Raw genomic sequence first — 22,782 nt, forward strand, 5'->3', positions numbered from 1 at the left:
GACCAGGATTCGAACCTACGTTTGAACCTATATTATTCGTGCGTTTAGGATGTTTTCCTTACCCAACGCTGCCACCTGAAACTATAACTCAAATCTTACTAAGTTCAGTTCTGCTCTTTGGAACGAACGGGTTCTCTCTGTAAGGTTATTTACATCAAAGTGAACGCCGAAATTGATTTATTCGAGAACGTGAAGACAAATTAGTTCCCACTAATAAACGAAATATCATACAATCTAGGAAAAATTACAGATATAATAACATACTATGCAGTAATTACGCCTATCCCATGTCGTAAACGTCGCCAACACCTAGTGGGCCACTTGCTGGTAAATGTCGATCGTCGCTATAGTGACGTGTCGAAGCATTTCTGCTAGTGTGCAACTGGCGGCAGCGTTTCGTCGAGTCGAAATAGAAATGTAGAGTCGGGGTATAGAAGTTACCACCGCCTAGCAGCGAAGACTTCATTTTTGTAAACGCTCCCTCGATTCGTCGCCGAGAATCGCGGAGGGACCAACACGAACTATCGCCAGTCATGTGCATGGGGGTATTATTATATACAAGCTGAATATACCAATTCTTTGCATGGGGTCAGTGTTTGAAAGTCAACCCCTGTAAGAGTATCATCATTCATTTCAGCGACCGTGTAAAGTATGAATTTGACACTATTATCGGTCATTTTGCTCTCTTTTTTTACATGTCTCGGTATCCCCCCCCCCTCGGTTGCCCACCGACCAGCATAAAATGGTAGGTGAACTTGCAAGTTATCGCTAATGGAAGTGTCACCATTGATCTCAGTGACCGCAGCAGTTATGGATATGATACTTAATATCGGTCAATTTGAATTATTATTACATGTTCGTCACTCAACCAAGTAGGGTTAGTTTGGAATTTGATGCGATCGGAGTTTCACCATTGATTTCAGAGACCGCGAAAACTATGAATTAGAGAACAATATCTGTCGTTTACTACTAGTTTTACATGTCCCGGTAAACGTCGCCCCTGAAACCTTCTGATTCGAATTTTAACAAACGTGCTTCGCCTTCGTCTGGTACCTGGCCCAATGTATCCGTGAGATACATTTGGTAACTCTCGTTCAACTTGCCTGGTCCGGAGGTCGGTCCCGGTAAACGCGCCCCGTGAGACCCCTGGTTCGGATTGTGATATAAAATGCTTCGCTTTGTTCTGGGGTCCGGATCAAGGTATCCTTGTCCAAACTATGATTATTCTCGGTTAGCTTACCTGGTTTCCAAGCCGGTTGCCGTAAACGCCTGCCGCCCCCGACACACTCTGGTTCGAATTTTTTTAAAAGAAACGCTTCGTCTGGATCTGGGGCCTGGACCAAGGTGCCTGTGATCAAATTTTGGCAACTGTCTGTCCACTCGTCTGGTCCCCAGGCAGCACAGAGACAGAGAATTACACAATCTCTTCGTTTTATTTATATTAGATTATTTTTTCCTGCCGAATTGTTCCTAAAGTTAGCTCCAGGGCGCAAGAGTAACCCCTGACTCTACATCATGAAGTGAAAGATCTTGGGTTGAGTGCGTATAATTGTTTGAATTTAGATAGCAACTGTCACCGATCATTTGAAAGTGAATATGAGAGAACCATTAAAAAAAGTAAATAGACGCGCGTCATTTTGTTGTAAAATTACATGACGATGAGATTTTATCTGATCCCAAACGGTTATCGTCGAATATAAACAGTTAAAGGAGCACTTTGATTAGCTAAATTCAAAAGACGTCAACGATTTATTTCTCTACAAGCGACGCTTTCTTCATCGCTTCGGTGGTCAAGACACAGTATGTCTGTGACCTTCGTGCAATTCACATCGTGTGCTGTATTGTGTCTGTACGAGTCGAGTGTTTGGTGAAGGGTTGTGTCTGTTTGATGAACTGTTCTTGCCCTCGTTTTGTGTTATAATTGCTGCCTGTGCACTTGAATTGCATTGTTTTTTATTTTCTTATTTTTTTCTTTGCAATGCTACGTTATTAATTGTGATTATGCAGTGACTCATGGCTTCCTTACGTCTTAATACGATTCGTATTAACTTCGAGAGTGTAGTAAATGTTCCTAATTCTATTTACTTACATGAATGGATACATGATGAGTTTAGGTTTGCGTTAATTGGGGTTTTGAGTATCGAACTTGATTTTTCTCGTAAGCTTCTTTTCATTAAACTTTCTATTACGGGCTTGTGTGATCGGATCCTCATGAATCGTAATGGCGTTGTGTCATATACTGACGCTGAAGATACTTATGAAGTGGCTTTGGAATCGGCTTTTCACATGTACAAATTGGTGAAAATTCATACTATTCCTATGGAAATTTCGGATGCTCTAATAAAGCAAGTGTTGGGACAGTATGGCAAAATAATTTCTATGGACGAAGGAAAGTACACCACAAGTCATCATTATCTTATACGAACTGAGAGAAAACTCCTAAAAATAATTGTAAAAGGGAACATTCCTTCCTATGTGCCAATTTGTAATTTACGGCTTTGGGTTACCTATTTTGGACAATCTAAAATATGTGCGAGGTGTGATAGCGAATCTCACTTCGTTTCCTCCTGCCCTCATTGCCAGGACAAGCCAGTTCAGACTCATGGGCATCCGTCAATATCAGTGGCTCCAGGTGTTCGTACCTTACTGAAGGGACCCCCTTCCCCAGTACAACTTGAAAGTGCAGCAGACATTAAAAATTATAGTGGTTTCCTGTGTTGCAACCGAAACCTCCTTCGGACCCTTCCGCTGATACCAGTGTTTAGTGTGTTTCTTCTGTGGCAGTCCCCACCTTCTTCGTAACTGGGGAAGTGCTTTTGTCAACAGTAGTTCATAACAGTTCTAGACTTCTACCTAGTGCTGAGTCTTTTTTTAAAGCTGAACCTTAAAAATGAAAAATGGTCCCCTCCGGATCATGTATTTTGCAATCGCAGCAACACCCCCCCCCCTCCCGTAGTAGAAGACTTGCCCGGCTCTATGGTACACATGGGAAAGAATGTATTTGACAGTTGACAAATTTTATTTTGCCAATAACTCGGGAACAGATGAATTAATATGGATCATTTCGTTGTTATCCTTAGAATAGTTATAATTTAATATCGTGCCAAAATCGGTACTCTACTAGATTAATTTATTGTTATCAGGAAAAGAAATGTTGTCAACTGAAGAATACTTTCTTTAGTGACTAGCAGTCTCACTGCTCCATAGTGTTGAGACCCATGTGGATACTCCTGTAACATGTTAGAATGCTTCATCTATTCAGGCTACGACTTCTCAAGTTTTTCCGGTTTCTACCACTACGACTTATTCTGACCCTATGGTACTGGATAGTGTTTCAACCGCACCTACTATCACAGAAATCAACCGTTCATCTTCTGCGTCTCCCGAACGAGGACGTAGAAAACGTAAGAAGCGACATGAACTTGATACGTTAATCTCTCAAAACGCTACATTAAAAGAAGATACGCCTAGTACACCCCCCCCCCCCCGTAGGATATCAGTGCTACTCAGTGAATTCGCCGTTCTTGTGTAAATTGAAAACTTCAGTACCTAGTGTATACGTGATATTATTTTGTTTTTGTCATGAATCTTTTCCCGATCCGTTTCTTTACTTTTATGGTCCTTATTACTCGGGCTTTCATCGTGTTTGTATCGTTTCCGTTTGATTATTTCTACATGTTTTCAGTAAATTTTCCCACAATTAATGTTAATGGTTTATCTTCTGCGGTTAGAAAAGCTGCTTTAGTGGATTTTATTTTGGTCCATTCTCTTGACGTAGTGTTTCTACAAGAAGTAAACTTTCCTACTCTTTAATTACCGCATCAGTATGTCTGTTACTAATGATACTCCTTCTGGTGCCGGAACTGGTCTCATTTATAGGGCGCATTTGGCAATTGATAATCTATTTTTACATCCCGAAGGTAGACTGTTAACAGCAAAGTTAGAACACTATCACCTTACTGATGTTTATGCTCATTCTGAAAATGATCAAAAAGCTATCAGAAATCAGTTTTTTGCTACGGATCCTGCCGTTGCTTTACATGATAGTACCACTCCTATTTTCTGCGCAGGTGATTACAACTGGCGCAAGATATCATCCAGGACGCAAGTTTTCGTCAACCCTACAACAGGTAGTCACTTCGTTTAACCTTATCGATGTTTGGAATTATTATAAGCCTACAGAACTAGGACACAGTTCAAGTCGATGAGACAGATTCTACATATCTCACTCCTTCATTCCTTGTGTGCGCGATATATAACTTCATCCTGCTTCGTTCACAGATCACTGTGCTGTTTTGTTAACATTGAAGTTACCTGTTCAGAATTTTTTTCAGCGTTCTCTAGCATGATATATGAATACAACTCTATTAACGGATCCTGAGTTGCAACATCGCCTTATGACTAAATGGCGCCAATTTTCCAATTATAGAGGACGTTCATCCTTGTTTACTTGTTGGGAACTTTGTATTAAACCTACTTTAAGATCTGTATGTAGAATTTATAGTAAGAAGCGTTGTCATGATTATCATATCCAGTTTAATTATTACACTGGTTTACTTCATGCCTATTACTCTGCATATCCTGCACCTATGCCTCCTTCCGTGTTTGTCAAGGTCAAAGAGCTTAAAGCGTTCCTGCTATCTTTGTATCGGAAGCGTATAAGTTTTTTTTTTTTTTATTTTTTTTTTCTTAGTCAGAAGGAAAACAAAGTTGTAATGCAACGGAGAATGTGGCACACTTCAGCAAATTTGTAAAGAGCGCCAACGCGGTCAACGTAAACTTACGAGTAAAGTTGTGGATCAGACTCACACTGTGCATGAGGGTAATCAAGTGGTTCCATGCTTTTATAATTATTATACCAGTTTATATACGAATGTATCTCCAGTAAATACTTCCTCTTTCCTCTTTTTTGTTATGCTTCCTAGCTTTGAGGCTGCCGATCGAGATACTCTAGATGCACCATTTACAGAATATGAAGTTAAACATGCCATTCTTATGGCTAAACGACATAAATCTTCAGGTCCTGACATGGTACCCAATGAAATGTACTTAATATTTACTGACTTGCTGTTACCTTTTTTCACTCAAATGTATAAAGAATTTTGGAGTCGGCCTTACTTGATTAGGCACACGAAGAAAGGCTTTCTTGGTATTAGTTCCTAAACATGCACATTCAACTTGTATTCAGGATTATCGTCCTATTACGTTACTTAATTCTGACTACAAGATTCTTGCTCGTCTTCTTGTAAATAGACTAGGGCAGGTCTTAACACGTTTATTGTCTCCATTTCAGTTTGGTCATGGATCTTGCCCCCTTTGTATGTCGCGTTAAGTTCATGGTTCTACCACGGCATTACTATCAGTCGATATAGCACAAACTTTTGATCATATCCATCTCGATTATTTATATCAATTACTGCTGTCTTATGGTATAGGACCTCACTTTATTTCTATGATAAAATCACTTTCTTCCGATCGTTTACTCCAAATACATTGTAATGGTATTTTTCTCAGCATTTGTTGGTGAAAAGAGGTCTCCCTCAGGGGTCTCCCTTAAGTTCTATTTTATACAGTTTAGCTAATGCATCTTTAGTATACAAACTTAATAATCTATTTCCAGGTGTCCGGATTGAAACAAGGGTCATTTCCATTCAAGCTTACATTGATGATATCCACGTCATACTTAATTCCGCTGCAGATTTACAAGTGGTGCAAACTGAGCTTAGTATTTTTTTCTGGTATTTCGGGTGCTGTTCCAAATTATCACAAAACTGAACTTTTTGTTTTCACCCTGAGGCTGAACAGTTTTATCACACGCCTTTGACTCTTGTTGATGGTTTTAAACTTTTAGGAGTTCACTGGCGGCGCACATTAAAAGAAACCATAGATTATAATTATTCGCAAGTCACGGCTAAGGTAATTTCTGTTCTATATGATAATAAGTTGCGAGACCTTACGTTATATTGTCATGCTTATTTTCTTAATGTATTCGCATTTTCACAATTCTGGTTTCTTGGTCAAATTTTGACATTACCTGTCAAATATGAACATACAATCACCAGCCACGCAATATACTTTCTGTGGCATAAACAAATCTCAAAGTTTACGTATTTTAAATATTCGCCAACAATGCCGCAGTTTATTGTTACACCGTTCATGCGCTTTACTTTGTGTGTATGATTCTTCAATCACAGATGTGTTACTAAAACAAAGTCTTTTTTATGTATCTTTAGATTCGCTAGTCAGTGTTCTCCCTTGGTCTCGTATGTACCCACACCTTACTAATATTATTCTTGATATAAGTTACGCTCTAATCAGTCATGAGAGTATTAAAACTTATATTAGACAATTATATTGTTATTATCATAGTAATAATAGGTATTGTGTTGGGAAACAGATTTTGCAAGAGAAAAAAATTGATAAGGAAATCTAATATGTACTAAGAAGAAGAACTATTATTTTTTTTTTTTTTAGAAAAAACCTTGCCTAAGGGACAAGAGAGACTTCTTAATTATTAGAAACATAATTAAAGTGTGATAAACACAAGGGATATAAGGAGGATACAGGCTGGCAAAAAGAAGGACGGAAGCAGCCAAAGACGAGAGGAGAATTCAGAGTCATGTGGGTGAGAGGACATCTTATACTCATAAAATGGGTCGCAGTGCTATCCCAACTTCCGCATCCTATCCTTGCACTCTCTTATTCCGATTTCACATTAATTACAGTTACTCCCCTCTCATTCCTACTGTTAATCATTTTAGGGCTATGCTGTTACAAAAAATACCTAGCCCACAAAACCTACCAACATGTGGGTATTCCCCTCCAACCAGAGATTGACTATCCATTTTTCCAACCCCCCCTTCCCATCGCTAATCCATATTATACTCCACAAAGAATTAGTAATTGTGTTATATAAACAGTACCTATCCCCAGGTACCGGGCACAAAGTACTGGCGAATCCATTCAAGAAAAAAGAAAAAAGAAAAGAAAAGAAACTTCGATTTTAATTTCCTTTAGTTCCTCCTTCTATTTTTTAAAACATTTTTTTCCCTTTTGAACTTACCTCTAATCAACAAATTAACCTGATTTTCACCCAAAGATCTGTAATTTGCTGCATCTAATTATCATTCTTCTACCCATCCACACACATAGCGACAAACAAAATAAAAATATATAATTGAAATTGCACTGGGAAGTTACTGTCATGTCTCTGCCTTAATTGAGAAAAGCATGTCCTTTTCCTATCAAATAAATCTGGTATAAAAACAATACCCCACCCACCTACACAACAAACAAACATACAAGCCTCTCCTTTATCTCCTTCCTTTCACGTCATTCATCATACCTCTCATCCATTGATCCTCTCAAGCAATAATGCCTCCACAAGTAGCATCGAGGATAGTGCACATTGGTTCGATTCTCCATGCTGGATTCTGCTTCCGTTGAACGACGCAGACATCTCCTCAAGCAACATCGAGGACCGTACAGGAGGTGCACATTGGTTCGATTCTCCATGCTGGATTCTGCTTCCGTTGAATGACGCAGACGTCTCCTCCAAAACTCCAAAGAAGAAGATGGTTCCCACACCCATTCAACCTACTGCCAAGCTAGTGTAGTGATTCCTCATAGAAACAGACTTGTCAATTGACTATCATGGTATTTCAAGACAACAACGGGTTGTTGTACTCCTTCCTCCGGTGGATTGTATTACAGATGAAGAGGTCCAGGTGACGAGCACCCGGAAATTTTCACACCCAATGGGCGACATTCTATCCTTCCTTCAGCGGACTGGAGGACTGGGTCATACCATATTCTTGTGTTCATGGAATTTGTGTTGTAGTGTAGAACATCGTTATACTGTGATACAGTGAGATGTTGTGAGTGTGAATTGCGATTTCTATTCTTGTTTATTCATTTACGAATTCCTTTTTTTATTATTTTTTAAAACATGATTCACATTATTTTGAGTCTAATACATTCTGTGACAGTGTTAAGTGGCTCACTGCCAGGACAGATTTTTGCAAGAAAAAGGATAAGACCGACACACACATAAAGGTATTGTTCGAGTTATGTACTGATACAGTGGGGGAATGTGTTGGGAAACAGATTTTGCAAGAGAAAGAAATGGATAAGATAATCTAATATGTACTAAGAAGAACTATTAATTTTTTTTTTTTTTTTTTTTTTTTTAGAAAACAACCTTGCGAAAGGGACAAGAGAGGCTTCTTAATTATTAGAAACATAATTAAAGTGTGATAAACACGAGGGATATAAGGAGGATACAGGCTGGCAAAAGGGAGGACGGAAGCAGCCAAAAACGGGAGGAGAATTCAGAGTCATGTGGGTGAGGGGACACCTTATACTCATGTAAGACTTTTTCGTGTTTGTAAATCTTAATTGGAAAAGAATCTGAGCTAAGTAAGGTCTCTTGTGTAAAATATTTTGTGATTACAAATTTACGTTATTTCAATGCAATCTTATTGTTTTTTGCATTTCTCAATAATCTCTCTCAGTGTGAATAAAATTTGCTGACTTAAGTAATCCTTCCGGTTCTATTACTTACTTCCATAGAGAAGAGACAAGAGCCAGTATATTTGAATTGACAGCGGCGGATACTCATCACTACTGATACTATAAAAATTCTTTCATTTTTATTAATCAGTATGTTCCTGAAATACAGCAGCAATTCCCAACTCTTAAATGGTCGCAAATTTGGACCAATATTATGGCGAAATTTCTTTTTTGTAATCTTAAATTGCTTTGGCTTATTCTTGTACACAATTTAATTGTTACAGATGTACAAATACATAACATTGGACTAAGTAATACTATTTATTGTGCTTATTGCCCTACTGAGGATACCACTGAAAATTGTATTTCTGCGTGTCATGACAGCAAAATTATCCGGTCCAAATATTGTTGTATTGTATGCCGCATTCTCCGTCTGCACCCAAAATATGTCACTGTTAAGAACATGTTGCTCCTTTCTGAATATAAACATTTTCCGCAAGAAAAGCACAATATTATTATCTGATTAACAATTATTACGGCAGTTTTAATACTCGAGGGCAATATCAAAGGAAATACTGATCTATATCTGAAACTTTTATTTTCTTGTCTGTCACTTCTTTCATCTCAACAACAGAAATATTTTGCTTAATAATATTTTGCTGTTTTCCTTGTCTGAGTTTCGAACCACCAATCTTTCTGCAGTATACTGTTTATGTGCCTTACAGTCGAAAGAGCACTTGCCTAGTAATCAAAGGGTTGGTGGTTCGCGCCCACCCCAGGATGCTTTTTTTTTACTTTTCAAGTGTTTTTAGACTTACCTTAAAGTAAACAAATTACGCACTTTAGGCGATTTACATATTTTGGGGAGTAATTTTTGTGGTTCATTGGCGTTTCGTCGCATCTCTACCGTTGGTGGTATAATTTTCAAAACGGAAGTGGGGCCACCGCGGATCGTCGCTGCGAGGCCGCCAGTTTCCGGCGAGATGTCGCTAGTTGCCAAACGGTGGTTCACCGACGCTTACAGCGTGGGGAAAGTACGCTTATAATAATAATAATAATAATAATAATAATAATAATAATAATAATAATAATAATAATAATAATAATAATAATAATAATAATAATAATAATAATAATAATATTAGAAAATCCACGCACGTGGGGTTTATCCACCATAAAGTCCGTATGACATTACATGGGATCGATCTTATATATACATAAGTGTCGGGGCCAGTATTACACATCTTATCGTTGAATAACTCAAGCTTGTGTGCAGCGTTACAAAAATATTTACTTACGTCTTGTGCGCGTGGACATAGGTTCAAGTCCATTGGGAACTATAGAATACAGTGGATCTTAACATAGTTTAACCAAAAATGTAAGTTTCATCGTTAGAAGCTCAGCTGTTCGTTTTCATCTTTCGTAGTAATTATTATTGATAATATTTAGTACTGGTAATTTTTGTCCTTGTGTATTGCTTTTACTCTTTTCTTTATTTTAAAGTTATATCCAAATTAACACCAGCATAGTTACTGTTATTTTGAATGTAAACGTCATTTACAATTGATAAAGAACAAACACCTGAAATTCCAACGTAACTGTAAACAATTTTTTTTTAAAAAAAAAGTGGAAGTGTTGGTGTTCGAATGCACTCTCCCAATAGGGGCAATATAGAACCTGAATACATTATTGGGTGTTACTCAGCGTAATCATTATGGTCAAGCGGTTTTCGGAAGCTGGTTTTAATACCCTTGAAATCAGTAACTATGAGTTCGAACCCCAATAGTCCCACTTTGTTTTTTACTTTTTCCTGCTACGTTGGGACGTAAAATTTTTATTCTTTATCAATTGTAAATGGCGTTTACATTCAAAATAATAGTAATTGTGGTCACATTTATTTGGATATATTTTTAAAATAAAGAAAAGCATAACAATACGTAAAGACAAAAGCAATTACCTGTACAAACAATATCAATAATAATTACTACGAAAGAATAAACCGAATAGCTGAGCTCCTAACGACGGGACTTACACTTCTGGCTAAAGTATGTTAAGAACCACTGTGTTCTATAGTCCCCAAAGGACTTGAACCTGTGTCCACGTGCACAAGACGTAAGTAAATATTTTCTAACGCTGCACTCAAGCTTGAGTTCTTGGACAATAACATGTGTAGTACTGGTCCCGACTTTTATGTATAGATAAGATCGATCCCATCTAATGTCACACGGACTATGGTGCATAAACAATACATGCGTGGATTTTCTGCAAACGGAAACGTAAATGGAAGAACTGCCTAATCTTCAAAGAACGTTCGTTAGATTGACTCCGCATATTGATATTATTATTCGCTGAAATAACAACTACACAGTGAAGTTGAATTTATTATTATTATTATTATTATTATTATTATTATTATTATTATTATTATTATTATTATTATTATTATTATTATTATTATTATTATTATAAGCGTACTTTCCACATGCCTTAAGCGCCGGTGGACCACCGATGCATAACTAGTGACTTCTCGCCGAAAACCAGCAGCCCCGCAGCGACGATTCGCGTTGGCCCCAAATCCGTTTTGAAAATTATACCACCAGCGGCAAAGATGAGACGAAACGCCAATGAACCACAAAAATTACTTCCAGAAATGTTAATTCGCCTAAGTCCGTAATTTGTTTACATTAACGTGAGTCTAAAAATCACTTTTAAAAAGTAAAAAAGAAATATCATGGGGTGGGCACGAACCACCAATCCTTTGATTACTAGGTGATTGCTCCTTCGACTTGTCCACCGAGGTGATGATGAAAACGTCGCTTGTAGATGGATAAATCGTTGAAATCTTTGAAATTTGGATAATCAGAGTGCTCTTTTAACTGTGTATATTTGGGATCAGATAACCATTTGGGATCAGATAAAATCTGCTCGTCATGCAATTTTACGACAAAATAACGCGTGTCTATTTACTTTATTTCATGGTTCTCCCTTATTCACGTTCAAATGATCGGTAATAGTCGCCATCTACATTCAAACTATTATACGCACTCATCCCAAGATTTTTCACTTCATGATGTAGAGGAAGGAGTTACTTTTGGCCCCTGGAACTAACTTTAGGGACAATTTGTCAGGAAAAAATAATCTAATATAAATAAAACAGAGATTGTTTGTGTATTTGTTTGTCTGTGTGCGGCTCGGGGACTAGACGAGTGGACTGACAGTACTTTGGTCCAGGTTCCAGACCAAGGCAAAGCACTTTTATCAAAATCGTAACCAGAGGGGTCTCACGGGGGCGTTTACCGGGACCAACATCCGGCCCAGACAAGTTGAACGAGAATTATCAAATTTTGGTCACGGATACCTTGGTCCAGGCACCAGACCAAGGCGAAGGACTTTTGTTAAAATTCGAACCATGGAGTTTCAGGGGCGACGTTTACCGGGACATGTAAAAGTAGTAGAAAATGACCGATATTACTATCGACTTAATAGTTTTCGCGGTCGCTAAAATCAATGGTGAATCTCCAATCGAATTACTTTCAAATTCACCCTATTTGGCTGCGGACCGGGAATCACTGGGGCGGGAAAATGAGACATGTAAAAGTAATACAAATGCCCGATATTAAGTGTCAAATCCATAATTTCCGAGGTTGCTGAGATCAATGGTGACAATTCTATTAGCGATGACTTGCGAATTCACCTACCATTGTGTGCCGCTCGGGGGAACGCGGAGGGGGGGACCGAGACATGTGAAAAGAGAGCAAAATGACCGATAATAGTGTCAAATCCATACTTTTTACTGTCGCTGAAGCGAATGGTGATACTCCTCCACGCGTTGACATCCAAATACTCCCCCATGAGAAGAATGGGTATATTCAGCTAGTATATAATAATACCCCCATGCACATGACTGACGATAATTCGTGTTGGTCCCTTCGCGATTCTCCGCGACGAATCGAAGAAGCGCGGACGAAAATGAAGTCTTCGCTGCTAGGCGGTGGTAACTTCTATACCCCGACTCTAGATTTCTCTTTCGACACGACGAAACCCTGCCGCCAGTGACACATTAGCAGAAATCCTTTGACACGTGGCTATAGCGACGATCGACATTTACCAGCAAGCGGGCTACTAGATGTTGGCGACATTTACGGCATGGGGTTTGAACTTGAAGGGCGTAATTACTGCATAGTATGTTATTATTTTGTGTAATTTCTCTGGATTGCATGTTATTTCGTTTATTAGTGGGCATTAATTTGTTTTCAGGTCCCCGAATATATAAATTTCGGCGTTCACTTTGACGTAAATAACCTTACAAAAAGAAGGTCGTTCGTTCCAAAGAGCAGAACTGAACTTAGTAAGATTTGAGTTATTGATTGATTGATTTTTGAGTTTTACGTCCCGTTCAGCAGCGAGGCTATATGAGACGTGGACCTACTGATTAACGTTGAATCTGAACCTCATGAAAGATTTGAGTTATAGTTTCAGGTGGCAGTGTAGGGTAGGGGTAATTCCTGGACTCACGAATCGTGTAGGTTCAAAGCGAGGTACGAATCCTGCTCAAAGAAAAGGTCATTTTTTCACGAAGTGATCGCGGAGAATCAAAGAGTGATTTCTCATACTAAACGAGCAATCCGTAAGAATATGGAATTGAGCACCTCTGTCATGATAGAAAGAATTTACAAATGTTGGTTGGGAAAGGGTAAATAATAATTATGGAAGTTACTAGGAAAATCCGAAACACTTAATTGGTCTGTAGTATCAACTTTTCGTGTTATTGTTCTTCGAAAGAAACACTATTTTTTTAAACAATATGTTTCGGGTAGAGTAACCGTTGGCGTATTGGTACCTTCCTAGACTTCCAAACGGAATATCTCGGTTAGAATCCCCGTCGGGTACTACTTTTTTTCATAAAACATTCGCTACCAACGTTGGTTGGAGAAGTTACAAGGCGAAAATCCGAATAAAAACTGTGTGCAGTCTTCATCATACAGAGTAATGTTAAGTAGTTTTCATATTTATATTCGTTTCTCTCTTTTTTCTCTCTTTCTCTCTATAAATCTTTCTTGATGTTTCCTTATCATATCCTGCATCTTCTCTCTCTCTCTCACACACACACATACACACATACACACAAAGTATGTCAGGGAAATAAAATATTCCTTCCTGTCGGTTACCGGGTCTTAATCAAGTTGAGTTCTTGAGTAATTTTTGAGTTTAACGTCTCGTTCAGCGGCGAAGCTATATGAGACGTGGACCTGCTGATTAAGGTGAAATCCGAACCACATCAGTCTGGAATCGAACTCGAGTCTCCCACGCCGACGGCGATTCTCAAACGAATCACCGTGTTACTGTGATGACCGTTTCAGCTCTAGCGTGTTCATTCCATCATTGCGAATTACAACATTATATCCGTAATAGATGAAATCGAAAGTGGATATTCGGAACAGACAAATGTTCAGAAACGGTTAGAAAATTGCCTCTATTTGGGTTATTTCAAGAGAAATTTTATTTATATTAATTTCACACAAAATTCGTCTCCATCCTTTAATTCTTCAATTTGTTTTACCCACGTACGAAAAGAGAAATATGCAAGATTTGCTACATCTATAAGGAACCAACATCCACTTTTCCCTTTAGACATTCGTAACTTTTCATTATGATAACCTTTCATTAGGCCATTTCTGATAGAAATTTAGCAGTAAAATGGGATTTATTAAATTTTTCTTTCTCTCCCTTTACTCTCTCTCTCTCTCTCTCTCTCTCTCTCTCTATATATATATATATATATATATATATATATATATATATATATATATATATATATAGATAGATAGATAGATAGATATATAGATATATAGATAGATTGATAGATAGGTAGATAGATAGATAGATAGATAGATATAGATATATATTGTTCAGTTTGCATTAATACTCTGGAATGGAAGGTATGACCTACTTTGTTCATTACAATGTATTTAAGATCTGTACGTTTAATGAACACTCGAATTTGCAACCGAACCACGCGGAGAGACAGGATGTGTGTTAAACTTTTGGCATGATCCTAGATGTTTATCGAAACTTTTTAAGTTTCAATGGAAATTGAGTACTTAATTTGATCAGCAAGTTTGGTATTCATTTTGAAAGTGACTTAATGAATTTTTATTTATTTGAATAGTTCTGACAATTTAAAAATTGTTATTTCTATATTACTGTTGGATTTCTGGAAAGGGAACTTAATAATATTACATTCTTATCTTAATAGGTTTAAATGCAATATTTTTATCTGTGCTCTCTTCCCTTTTTATTCTTCTATCTCTTTTTCTCTCTGTCTCACTTCTGTATCTCTGACTGATATCTATTGGTCTATATTTTTCTTTGAGATATATTTAAGTTTCCTTCTACATCAACTTATGAATCTCGTTTCACGTTTTGATTTTTTCCCTTTATTGGCACAAATACATGTATATTTTGAAATTAGTATTGTGCTCATGTTGTTGCTGATTTTAATGTGGAAGGAGTAAAGGAGGAGAGAGAGGGGGTCACTCTAACTGAAACGATTGTGGGATAATAAGATATATATTGGATGGCCTAGCTGCAAGGTGTTAGCTGTCAATTTTTTTACGCGGAGTGTGTAAGTTCAGTAATACACCATGAATATAGTCATTCAGAAGTGTTTTGTAACGAAGAAATAACAACATGACTTTTTGAATATCTTTTAACAAACTATCGAGATCTGAGTCAACAAACTTAACACTTTCCAGTAGCGATTACCTCGAAACCATGGTGGCCACAGTTAGCTAGGGACTTATATATTAAAACTGACCTCAGCAAAATGCAGACATCTTTTAGTGTAGCAGAAAAAAAGCATTTAATCTCGCATTTCTAGTTCTAATAATCTCTCATTATCAGTTCTGAGTCTGTGTCAAAATTGCTGACAAAAATAAGGACAATGAATTATCATTATTTTGTAGAACATTTCACTTTATTATCACAAGAATTTCATCTTCGGGTTTGCTTAGTTGTGAAAAATTATAGAGTACATTGCTATACTATGTAAAGTATCTGTATTGTCGCCGATTTCTGATGACAATCAGAAACAGAGGGAAAGCATAAATTACAGTACTAGTTTTCTATTAAGGGGGAAGTATAACTACTTTTATTTTAACAAACTTTTTTGGCGTAAAATGTTTGTTCGGCTTCACCCCAATCCCCTCAACGTTGGATACGGAATGCAAGAACATATTTAAATTTTGATTATTGATTCCGGTACATTTCAAACATCATTTCTCGTACCTACACCTGTGGGATATATCGATATATCGATATCGTGAATATCGATATTGACACATCAACACTCGATATCGCAAATATATCAACATCGATATATCCATGTCCTAAATTTTCCATTCGATCTTGAGGGAGGCATATGGGGCTCCAAAGACTTGCGATGGTTGACGAAACAAAACTTAATTTTTACAATAATGTCTTCCAATGAGAATTTCTTTATCACCACAAATAACAATCGAAATAAACCACCTTGCAAATTTCCAAAATATTGTATACTGTAATTTCTTAGGCGCCAAAACTTTTCTCTTCCCGGAAAAGAAAGAAAGAAAAAATCACCTGTCAAAAATAAGTGCTTCGAACTTTGATCTAGAATTTATCATAAGAAAGTGTTTTTGTCCCTCTTTCTCGGAGATTTCCATCCCATTTGGCCTTTGAAACCGCTCATTGACAAAAACTGCACAGATGACCGCTATATGCAGACATGCTCTTAGGCAGAATCAGATTGAGAAAGGAAACGAGTTTTCAATAATAATAATAATAATAATAATAATAATAATAATAATAATTATTATTATTATTATTATTATTATTATTATTATTATTATTATAACATTTGGGTTTACAAGTAGGGTCCCGTCTGTTTAACTTGCATAGGAGGCCCGCAAATCTACTACCTATTGGTGTCCCTTATTCTGTGTTTGTCTATCTTTCCGTTTCCTGTGCTGTTAGGCGTTAATATTAAAGCTTTACATTACGTAACCTATTTTCTGACTTCCGAGGTTTTTTTTTAGAAAGAAAAGACACTGCTTTCCTCTGGTACCTATTTCTTACCATCATCTTATTTCGACTGCTTAAGTAAGATCATTTTTTAACTTTTTGTGTCATCCACTTCCCTCACAATAATAAAACCATGATTCTTAACAATTTACTTCATTCTCTTTTTTTGCAGTTTGCCACACTGATATATTTGTAACAGAATTAAGGTTTGATTCAATGCCTTTCGAATTCTCAACCAACACTACTTTCGTGCTTTTGGGGCTGCCTACTATTGCAGGAAATGGAGAATTGTAGGTGGTAATGCACTTTTGGAATTGTGTATACGAAAGAATCATATGTGACAAGCAAGTAACATATGTGAATGTACGTACAATTACTATACTAAAGTTGAAATTTTAGTAGAAAGGAAGAAAATTAAGTTCTAAAACACTTACCGGATTCCACATTGAAATTTTCCATTTTCTTCCGTCTCAGTGCCTACCTATTTGCAGATAAAATATACCGAGTGTGCTAAAAAGAGGTTGTTTTCTTCATTACGCTTTTAAATTTATATTCCGTTTGCATTTTTAAAATATTGTTTTAATTTTTTCTTATATTTTAATATAAAAGAATAAAAAAGTATAATATATGTTTTAAGTAATCTTCTTTGTAAATGACACATTTATAAAATAATGAAAAAGATTAGATTATATAGTGAAATGGTCCATAAAAAAATCCTGTTTAAGAATGTGACCTACATTTAATTTAAAGCACAAAAAAAAAGACTCATTTGAACTTTTGCACCAAACGCACTATTGCATTTAATAATTTCGGCATAGTAGTAGTTCAACCAAAGAAATCAGAAAGCTGAATATTTGTGATTTAAAAAAAAAAAAAAAAAGCCAAACCGACGAATTTGATTGAAAATACAATCCCGTCGATCGCCGTTCGTTTTTATTAGATTGAAAATTATTCATCACTTTGGAGATTCTTATTTATATCATTGTGCTATAGAATGACAATTATTGATGAAATAATCCTTGTTCTATATCAGACGCGTTCTTTGAAGTCACATAAGTTACTATGGTCACGTAAGTTACTGAGACATTTGGTAACGTATGTGACATTTTGTACATTTTAAAGAAAAACTTACCAGATCACTAACTTTGAATGCAATCTGTTTTAATACTTCAAAAACGATAGGTTAGCGCTTCAGAATATACTAAGTATAATTTTTTGCAGCATAAACAATACTGAAACATTGGTAACTTACGTGACACATATTAAACCTACTTATGCATTCATCTACATGTTTTCTTCCACGAGCAGGCATGTAGCCAGGGGGGCGACAGGTGAGACATGTCTTCCCCCGAAATCTTCATAAAGATAAAAAAAATAAGAAGAGGTAAAACGCTAAAAAAAGGAAGTAAGGCAAGAAAAATTAAGAAAAAAACAACACATATACATTCTAAATATTAAACTTAGACATTTAAGGGTCAGTTTTCAGTACCTACCTATGGTCTACTTTGAGTTACTATCTGGCATACCAACATACTAGAAATGGCATACCAATATTACCTTGAATAAGGCTATGAGTGATTCCTTCCCTTTACCCCATCTCGCCCTGGGCCAAAAGATGCTTGAAAAACGTAAAAATAAATATGTTTCTCCATATATGAGAGTATCATTTTCCACATAAAACAATGTTCATTTTTTTAATTTTCTTCTTCTTTTTCTTCTTCTTCTTTTTATTATTATTATTAATAATAATAATAATAATAATAATAATAATAATAATAATAATAATAATAATAATAATAATAATAATAATAATATTTTAGCGAAAATATTTGACAACTTACTAGTTACGAGGAAGTCTAGCAGAACATGGAATAGTGTAGCTTTTTCTTCTTTTTTGCAAATAAAAGAAGACATCCTTAATAGTAGAAAGACGAGCGGCAAATTGTAAAAATAGTCTCATAACTATCGAAAGAAAATTATACTGCTTTTATTGTCGAAATTTTTGTTTCCCGTTTATAAAAATAGACGGCTCCTTTTGTAAAAGAAGAAAGAGGTGAAAACTAAGTTTGGACTTCAACAGGGAGAACACAAAAATGCCTCTCATCTGGTTTCGTTTCGCTAGTGACATGAACTTTAAAGGGAACAAAGCGATAGTTATAGGGAATGAGTAATTATTAGTATAATTAAAGGTATGTGCCTGTCCAAGTCTACTCCTGTTGGTATTTTGTGCAACTGGACAAGTGGATGTTCCCATCATTTCTTCAGGAGTGTATTTACTAAGCTAGTTAATTCTGAGTTAGTTAATTAGCTAGTTTATTATTATTATTATTATTATTATTATAAGAGTGTGAAATATTAACTATTTCATTGCCATCTTCATTAACAACTTTTAGGAATCCAAAGTGTTTTACCACTTACAATTTTTTTTAATTACTGTATTTTCTTAAAATAAATCACCCAAAATTCATTGCAATATGTTTTGTAATGAATTCTGTCTTTTCTAATAATAGAATACGATTAGATAATAATAATAGCATGTAAAATTTTAGTCAGATAGTTTATTTCAAAGGCGAATAAGAAATGCTGTTTCCTGCATCCAAATCGTGACATAACTTGCGCCTTAACAGTGGGTACTGTTTTCTGCTGAACATTCGGAGCGGCGCCCTCTGAACTCTCACGCAATAAGGAGAAATGTAAATCCCACCAATTAATAACTGGCAGACAAACAGAGTCGGTATATGGCGCAAACAATATATTGAGACTTTTCTCAAACACTCCTGAAAATACAAGAGCTAGCTCTAGTAAAAAGTTTGTTTGAAGCAGTATAAAATACGCTTTCCTTAGCTCTTCACTAGTGATTCAAAAGAAGTGAAGTAAATTTTTATAAGAAGAGCGTACGTCCCCTGTGCCATTGCATTACTTGCCTATAAAATGAAGAGAATAGATAATTTCTTTAAACCAGTGTCGAAGAAAATAGCTACAGATGAAAGTGAAGACAGTAAGAAAGAAAGAGGAACAGAGGTTGTTGTGAGTGATAAAGTCGTTGTTAGTGATTGAATGGTAAAATGGGGCTGTGACTGAAGCCGAATTGGTAATACAGAAAACTGTATCTGAGAAACAGTGTGAAGTCTGCGCAACGACACGTAAAACTACAGAAGCTGTTGTGAGTGTTAATTTCCCAGGCATCTGCGAAGTTTCGAACTATATATTTAATACGAATCCAAAAAATCCCCCACTGACAGATCAACAAAGAAAAACTGTGTTGACTAATCTGCTTGTACCTGATACATCTTTCATTTTCCCGACTCACTGTTATGGAAAAAGGAAATTGTGTTTTCAGAGAAACTGGATGACAAAATGGGAATGGCAAGTATTTTCTCCTGTGAAATGTGGAGCCTACTGTAAATACTGTGCTATATTCTCGTCAGAACATGCAGAAAAAGGTGTGCATCAGAAAGTTGGAAGTTTGGTATCAAAACCTTTCGACTATTGGAAAGACGCAACTGAAAGATTTAGAGATCATTCTACGTCAAAATTCCATCAGTTTTCAATATTGGCACCAGAAATTTCTTTCAAGATCATGACATCAAAAATGGAGGATGTTGCTACGCAACTAAGTGAACAAAGAAGAAAGGAAAAAGAACAAAACAGAGTTACTTTGAGAGCTTTAGTGGAAACTGTCATTTTCTGTAGAGAAGAAGAGTTGCCTTTACGAGCTGACAAAGACAGTGATCCCTTATCTCTAGAAAAACCGCTTCATAAGGATGGGAAATTTCGGGCATTGTTGCGATTTAGAGCACCCACGTTTATGCCGGTTAGACTAAAGGAGAAGGTGATGATGGAAGATGAGGAAATGGTGCAATGAAGAATGTGGAAGGAAACGGGAGAATCCCGAGAAAACCCACGAGCACGGTCTTTGTCCACCACAAAGTCCACACGGCGCGAGCTGGGATCAAACCAGGGACCCCAAGCACCGGAGGTAAACGCTCTACCACTAAGCCACCGCGCCCCCTGTACCATTTAAAAAGCTAAGGATAATTTGAGTAGTCTATTCAATTTTGTACCAACGAAAAGGACCATTTTAACAAGCTTAGCATTTTCTACCGTTTTGTGCCATTTAAAGAAATGAGTAAATAAATCCGGGTGTCCTATTTCCTTTTGTACCAACGAGAAAAACAACGAAGAAGGGCCATTTTTTACTGGATTAGAATTTTTATACTTTTTTGTAATATTTAAACAAACGAAGGGATAAATTTATACCAACCAGACAAATAGTGAAAAATGAATAAATTTGAGTGTCCTATTTCCTTTTGTACCAAGGAGAAAAAAGTGAAGAATGAAGAAATTTCGTTGGTTTCTCTACATTTGTATTAACGAAGAAAAGCAAAGAAGGTCCATTTTAACTAGCTCATCATTTTATACTTTTTTGTGTCATTTAAAGAAATGAACAAAAAAATTCTGGTGTCCTATTTACTTTTGTTTCAACGAGAATAAAGCGAAGAAGGATCATTTTAACTAGCTCAGTATTTTATACCTTTTGTACTATTTAAACAAAGGAAGGGATACATTTGTACCAACCAGAAGAAAAAGCGAAGAAATGCCATTTTAACTAGCTGAATATTTTATACCACTGTGTACTACTCAAATAAACGAAGGTATAGATTTGAGTGACCTATTCAATTTTCTTCCACCGAGAAATGCCGTTTCAACTAGCTCAGAATTTCTATACCTGTTTGTGCTATTCAAATAAACGAAGGAATAAATATGTACTAACCAGAAAAAGCGAAGAAGATTCATTCTAACTAACTCAGAATTTTATATCATTTTGTAACACTAAAATAAACGAAGGAATAAATTTATGTGACCTATTCAGTTTTGTAGCAAGCAGAAAAAGGAAATAATTAAAATTTTGTGCTACTCAAACAAACGAAGGAATAAATTAGGGTGGCCCATTTCGTTTTGTACCAACCAAGTAAAAAGCGAAGAAGGTCGATTTTAACTAGTTCAATATTTCTGCATCATTTTGTGCTACTCAAATAAACGAAGGAATAAATTTGAGTGGTCTATTTTATTTTTGTACCAATCAGAAGAAAAGCAAAGAAGGTCCATTTTAACTAGCTCAGCACTTTATACCTTTCTGAGGGGTTGAAATAAACGAAAGAATAAATTTGAGTGGTCTATTTAGTTTTGGTGCTAGATTTTGTATATTTTTGTCACCCAGAGAAAGGGCACTTTAAAGTAGCATTGCTAAGTAAATTTAAATTGCCTCCCTGCCACTAAGTAAGGCTCATAGTTATATGGTAAATGAAAGTGCTTCCAGCGCATTAAGCCTTACATTTAATATAGGTTGACAAAATACTAACGGCGACGCTAAAGTCGAAAGTTTCCCGGTCACTAACTACATATTTGAACGTAAGATTTAACCAACCAGAGCTACCATTGGTTACAGAAGAGAGTAGCATCATACATTAATTTTAACTTAACTGTATAAAGCAGACTCCATAGCAAGTAGCGTTATTAAGACATGAAGACATACTAAAGAAAAAGAAACAGCATGCTTGGCCATTTTAAATCACTGTGTCGATAGAGGAAAAGGCAGAAGGAAAACCAGACGAAGAAGAGATCATATCAAAGTAAAATCAGCTTATTCAGGAAGAGAAAAGTTTTCGAAGTTCCATGTTGCCCACCATCTATAAAAAGTGCTGAGTTATTCTTTCTGTTGCTGCGGATATTTAAAGCAACGTTACGAATGCGCTACCTAACATTTGTATTGTGAGTAGTGAGGGTCCTAAGGTATAGTCTATTGAGCGCAAATTCGTATTTTATATAATATAGGGCACCTTCCTAGTGCGGAAGGCAAACGGCTATTAACATTATTTTTAGTGTAATTTCATTAGACAAAAGCTGCTTCTATAATGCGTTTTCACGTGGCGAGAGAGGCAATTAAAATTTACTTAGCAATGCTACTTTAAAGGGCCCTTTCTCTGGGTGACACACAAATGTACAAAATCTAGCATCACAACTCAATAAACCACTCAAATTTATTCTTTTGTTTATTTCAATCCCACAGAAAGGTACAAAATGCTGAGTTAGTTAAAATGGACCTTCTTTGCTTTTCTTCTGATTGGTACAAAAATAAAATAGACCACCCAAAAGTTATTCGTTCGTTTATTTGAGTAGCACAAAATGGTACAGAAATATTGAGCTAGTTAA

General features: G+C 36.3%; 1 protein-coding gene across 2 annotated transcripts in view; it reads right to left on the reverse strand.

Moving 5' to 3' along the window:
- The window catches only part of LOC145662773 (uncharacterized), a 356,070-nt gene that overhangs the window by 296,128 nt on the left and 37,160 nt on the right, over window positions 1–22,782 (reverse strand). Inside the window, exon 2 of one of the 2 annotated variants that reach the window (XM_081728643.1) lies at window positions 17,004–17,050. The exons of the other annotated variant lie outside the window; for it this stretch is intronic. Coding sequence (XP_081584769.1) covers window positions 17,004–17,015 — 12 coding nt within the window. The 5' untranslated portion in view covers window positions 17,016–17,050. The remainder of the gene's footprint in view (window positions 1–17,003; window positions 17,051–22,782) is intronic. 2 annotated transcript variants of the gene reach the window in all.

Source organism: Thermobia domestica, chromosome 10 (assembly GCF_964235325.1).
Source record: "Thermobia domestica chromosome 10, izTheDome1.hap1.1, whole genome shotgun sequence".
Taxonomy (NCBI): Eukaryota; Metazoa; Arthropoda; class Insecta; order Zygentoma; family Lepismatidae; genus Thermobia; species Thermobia domestica.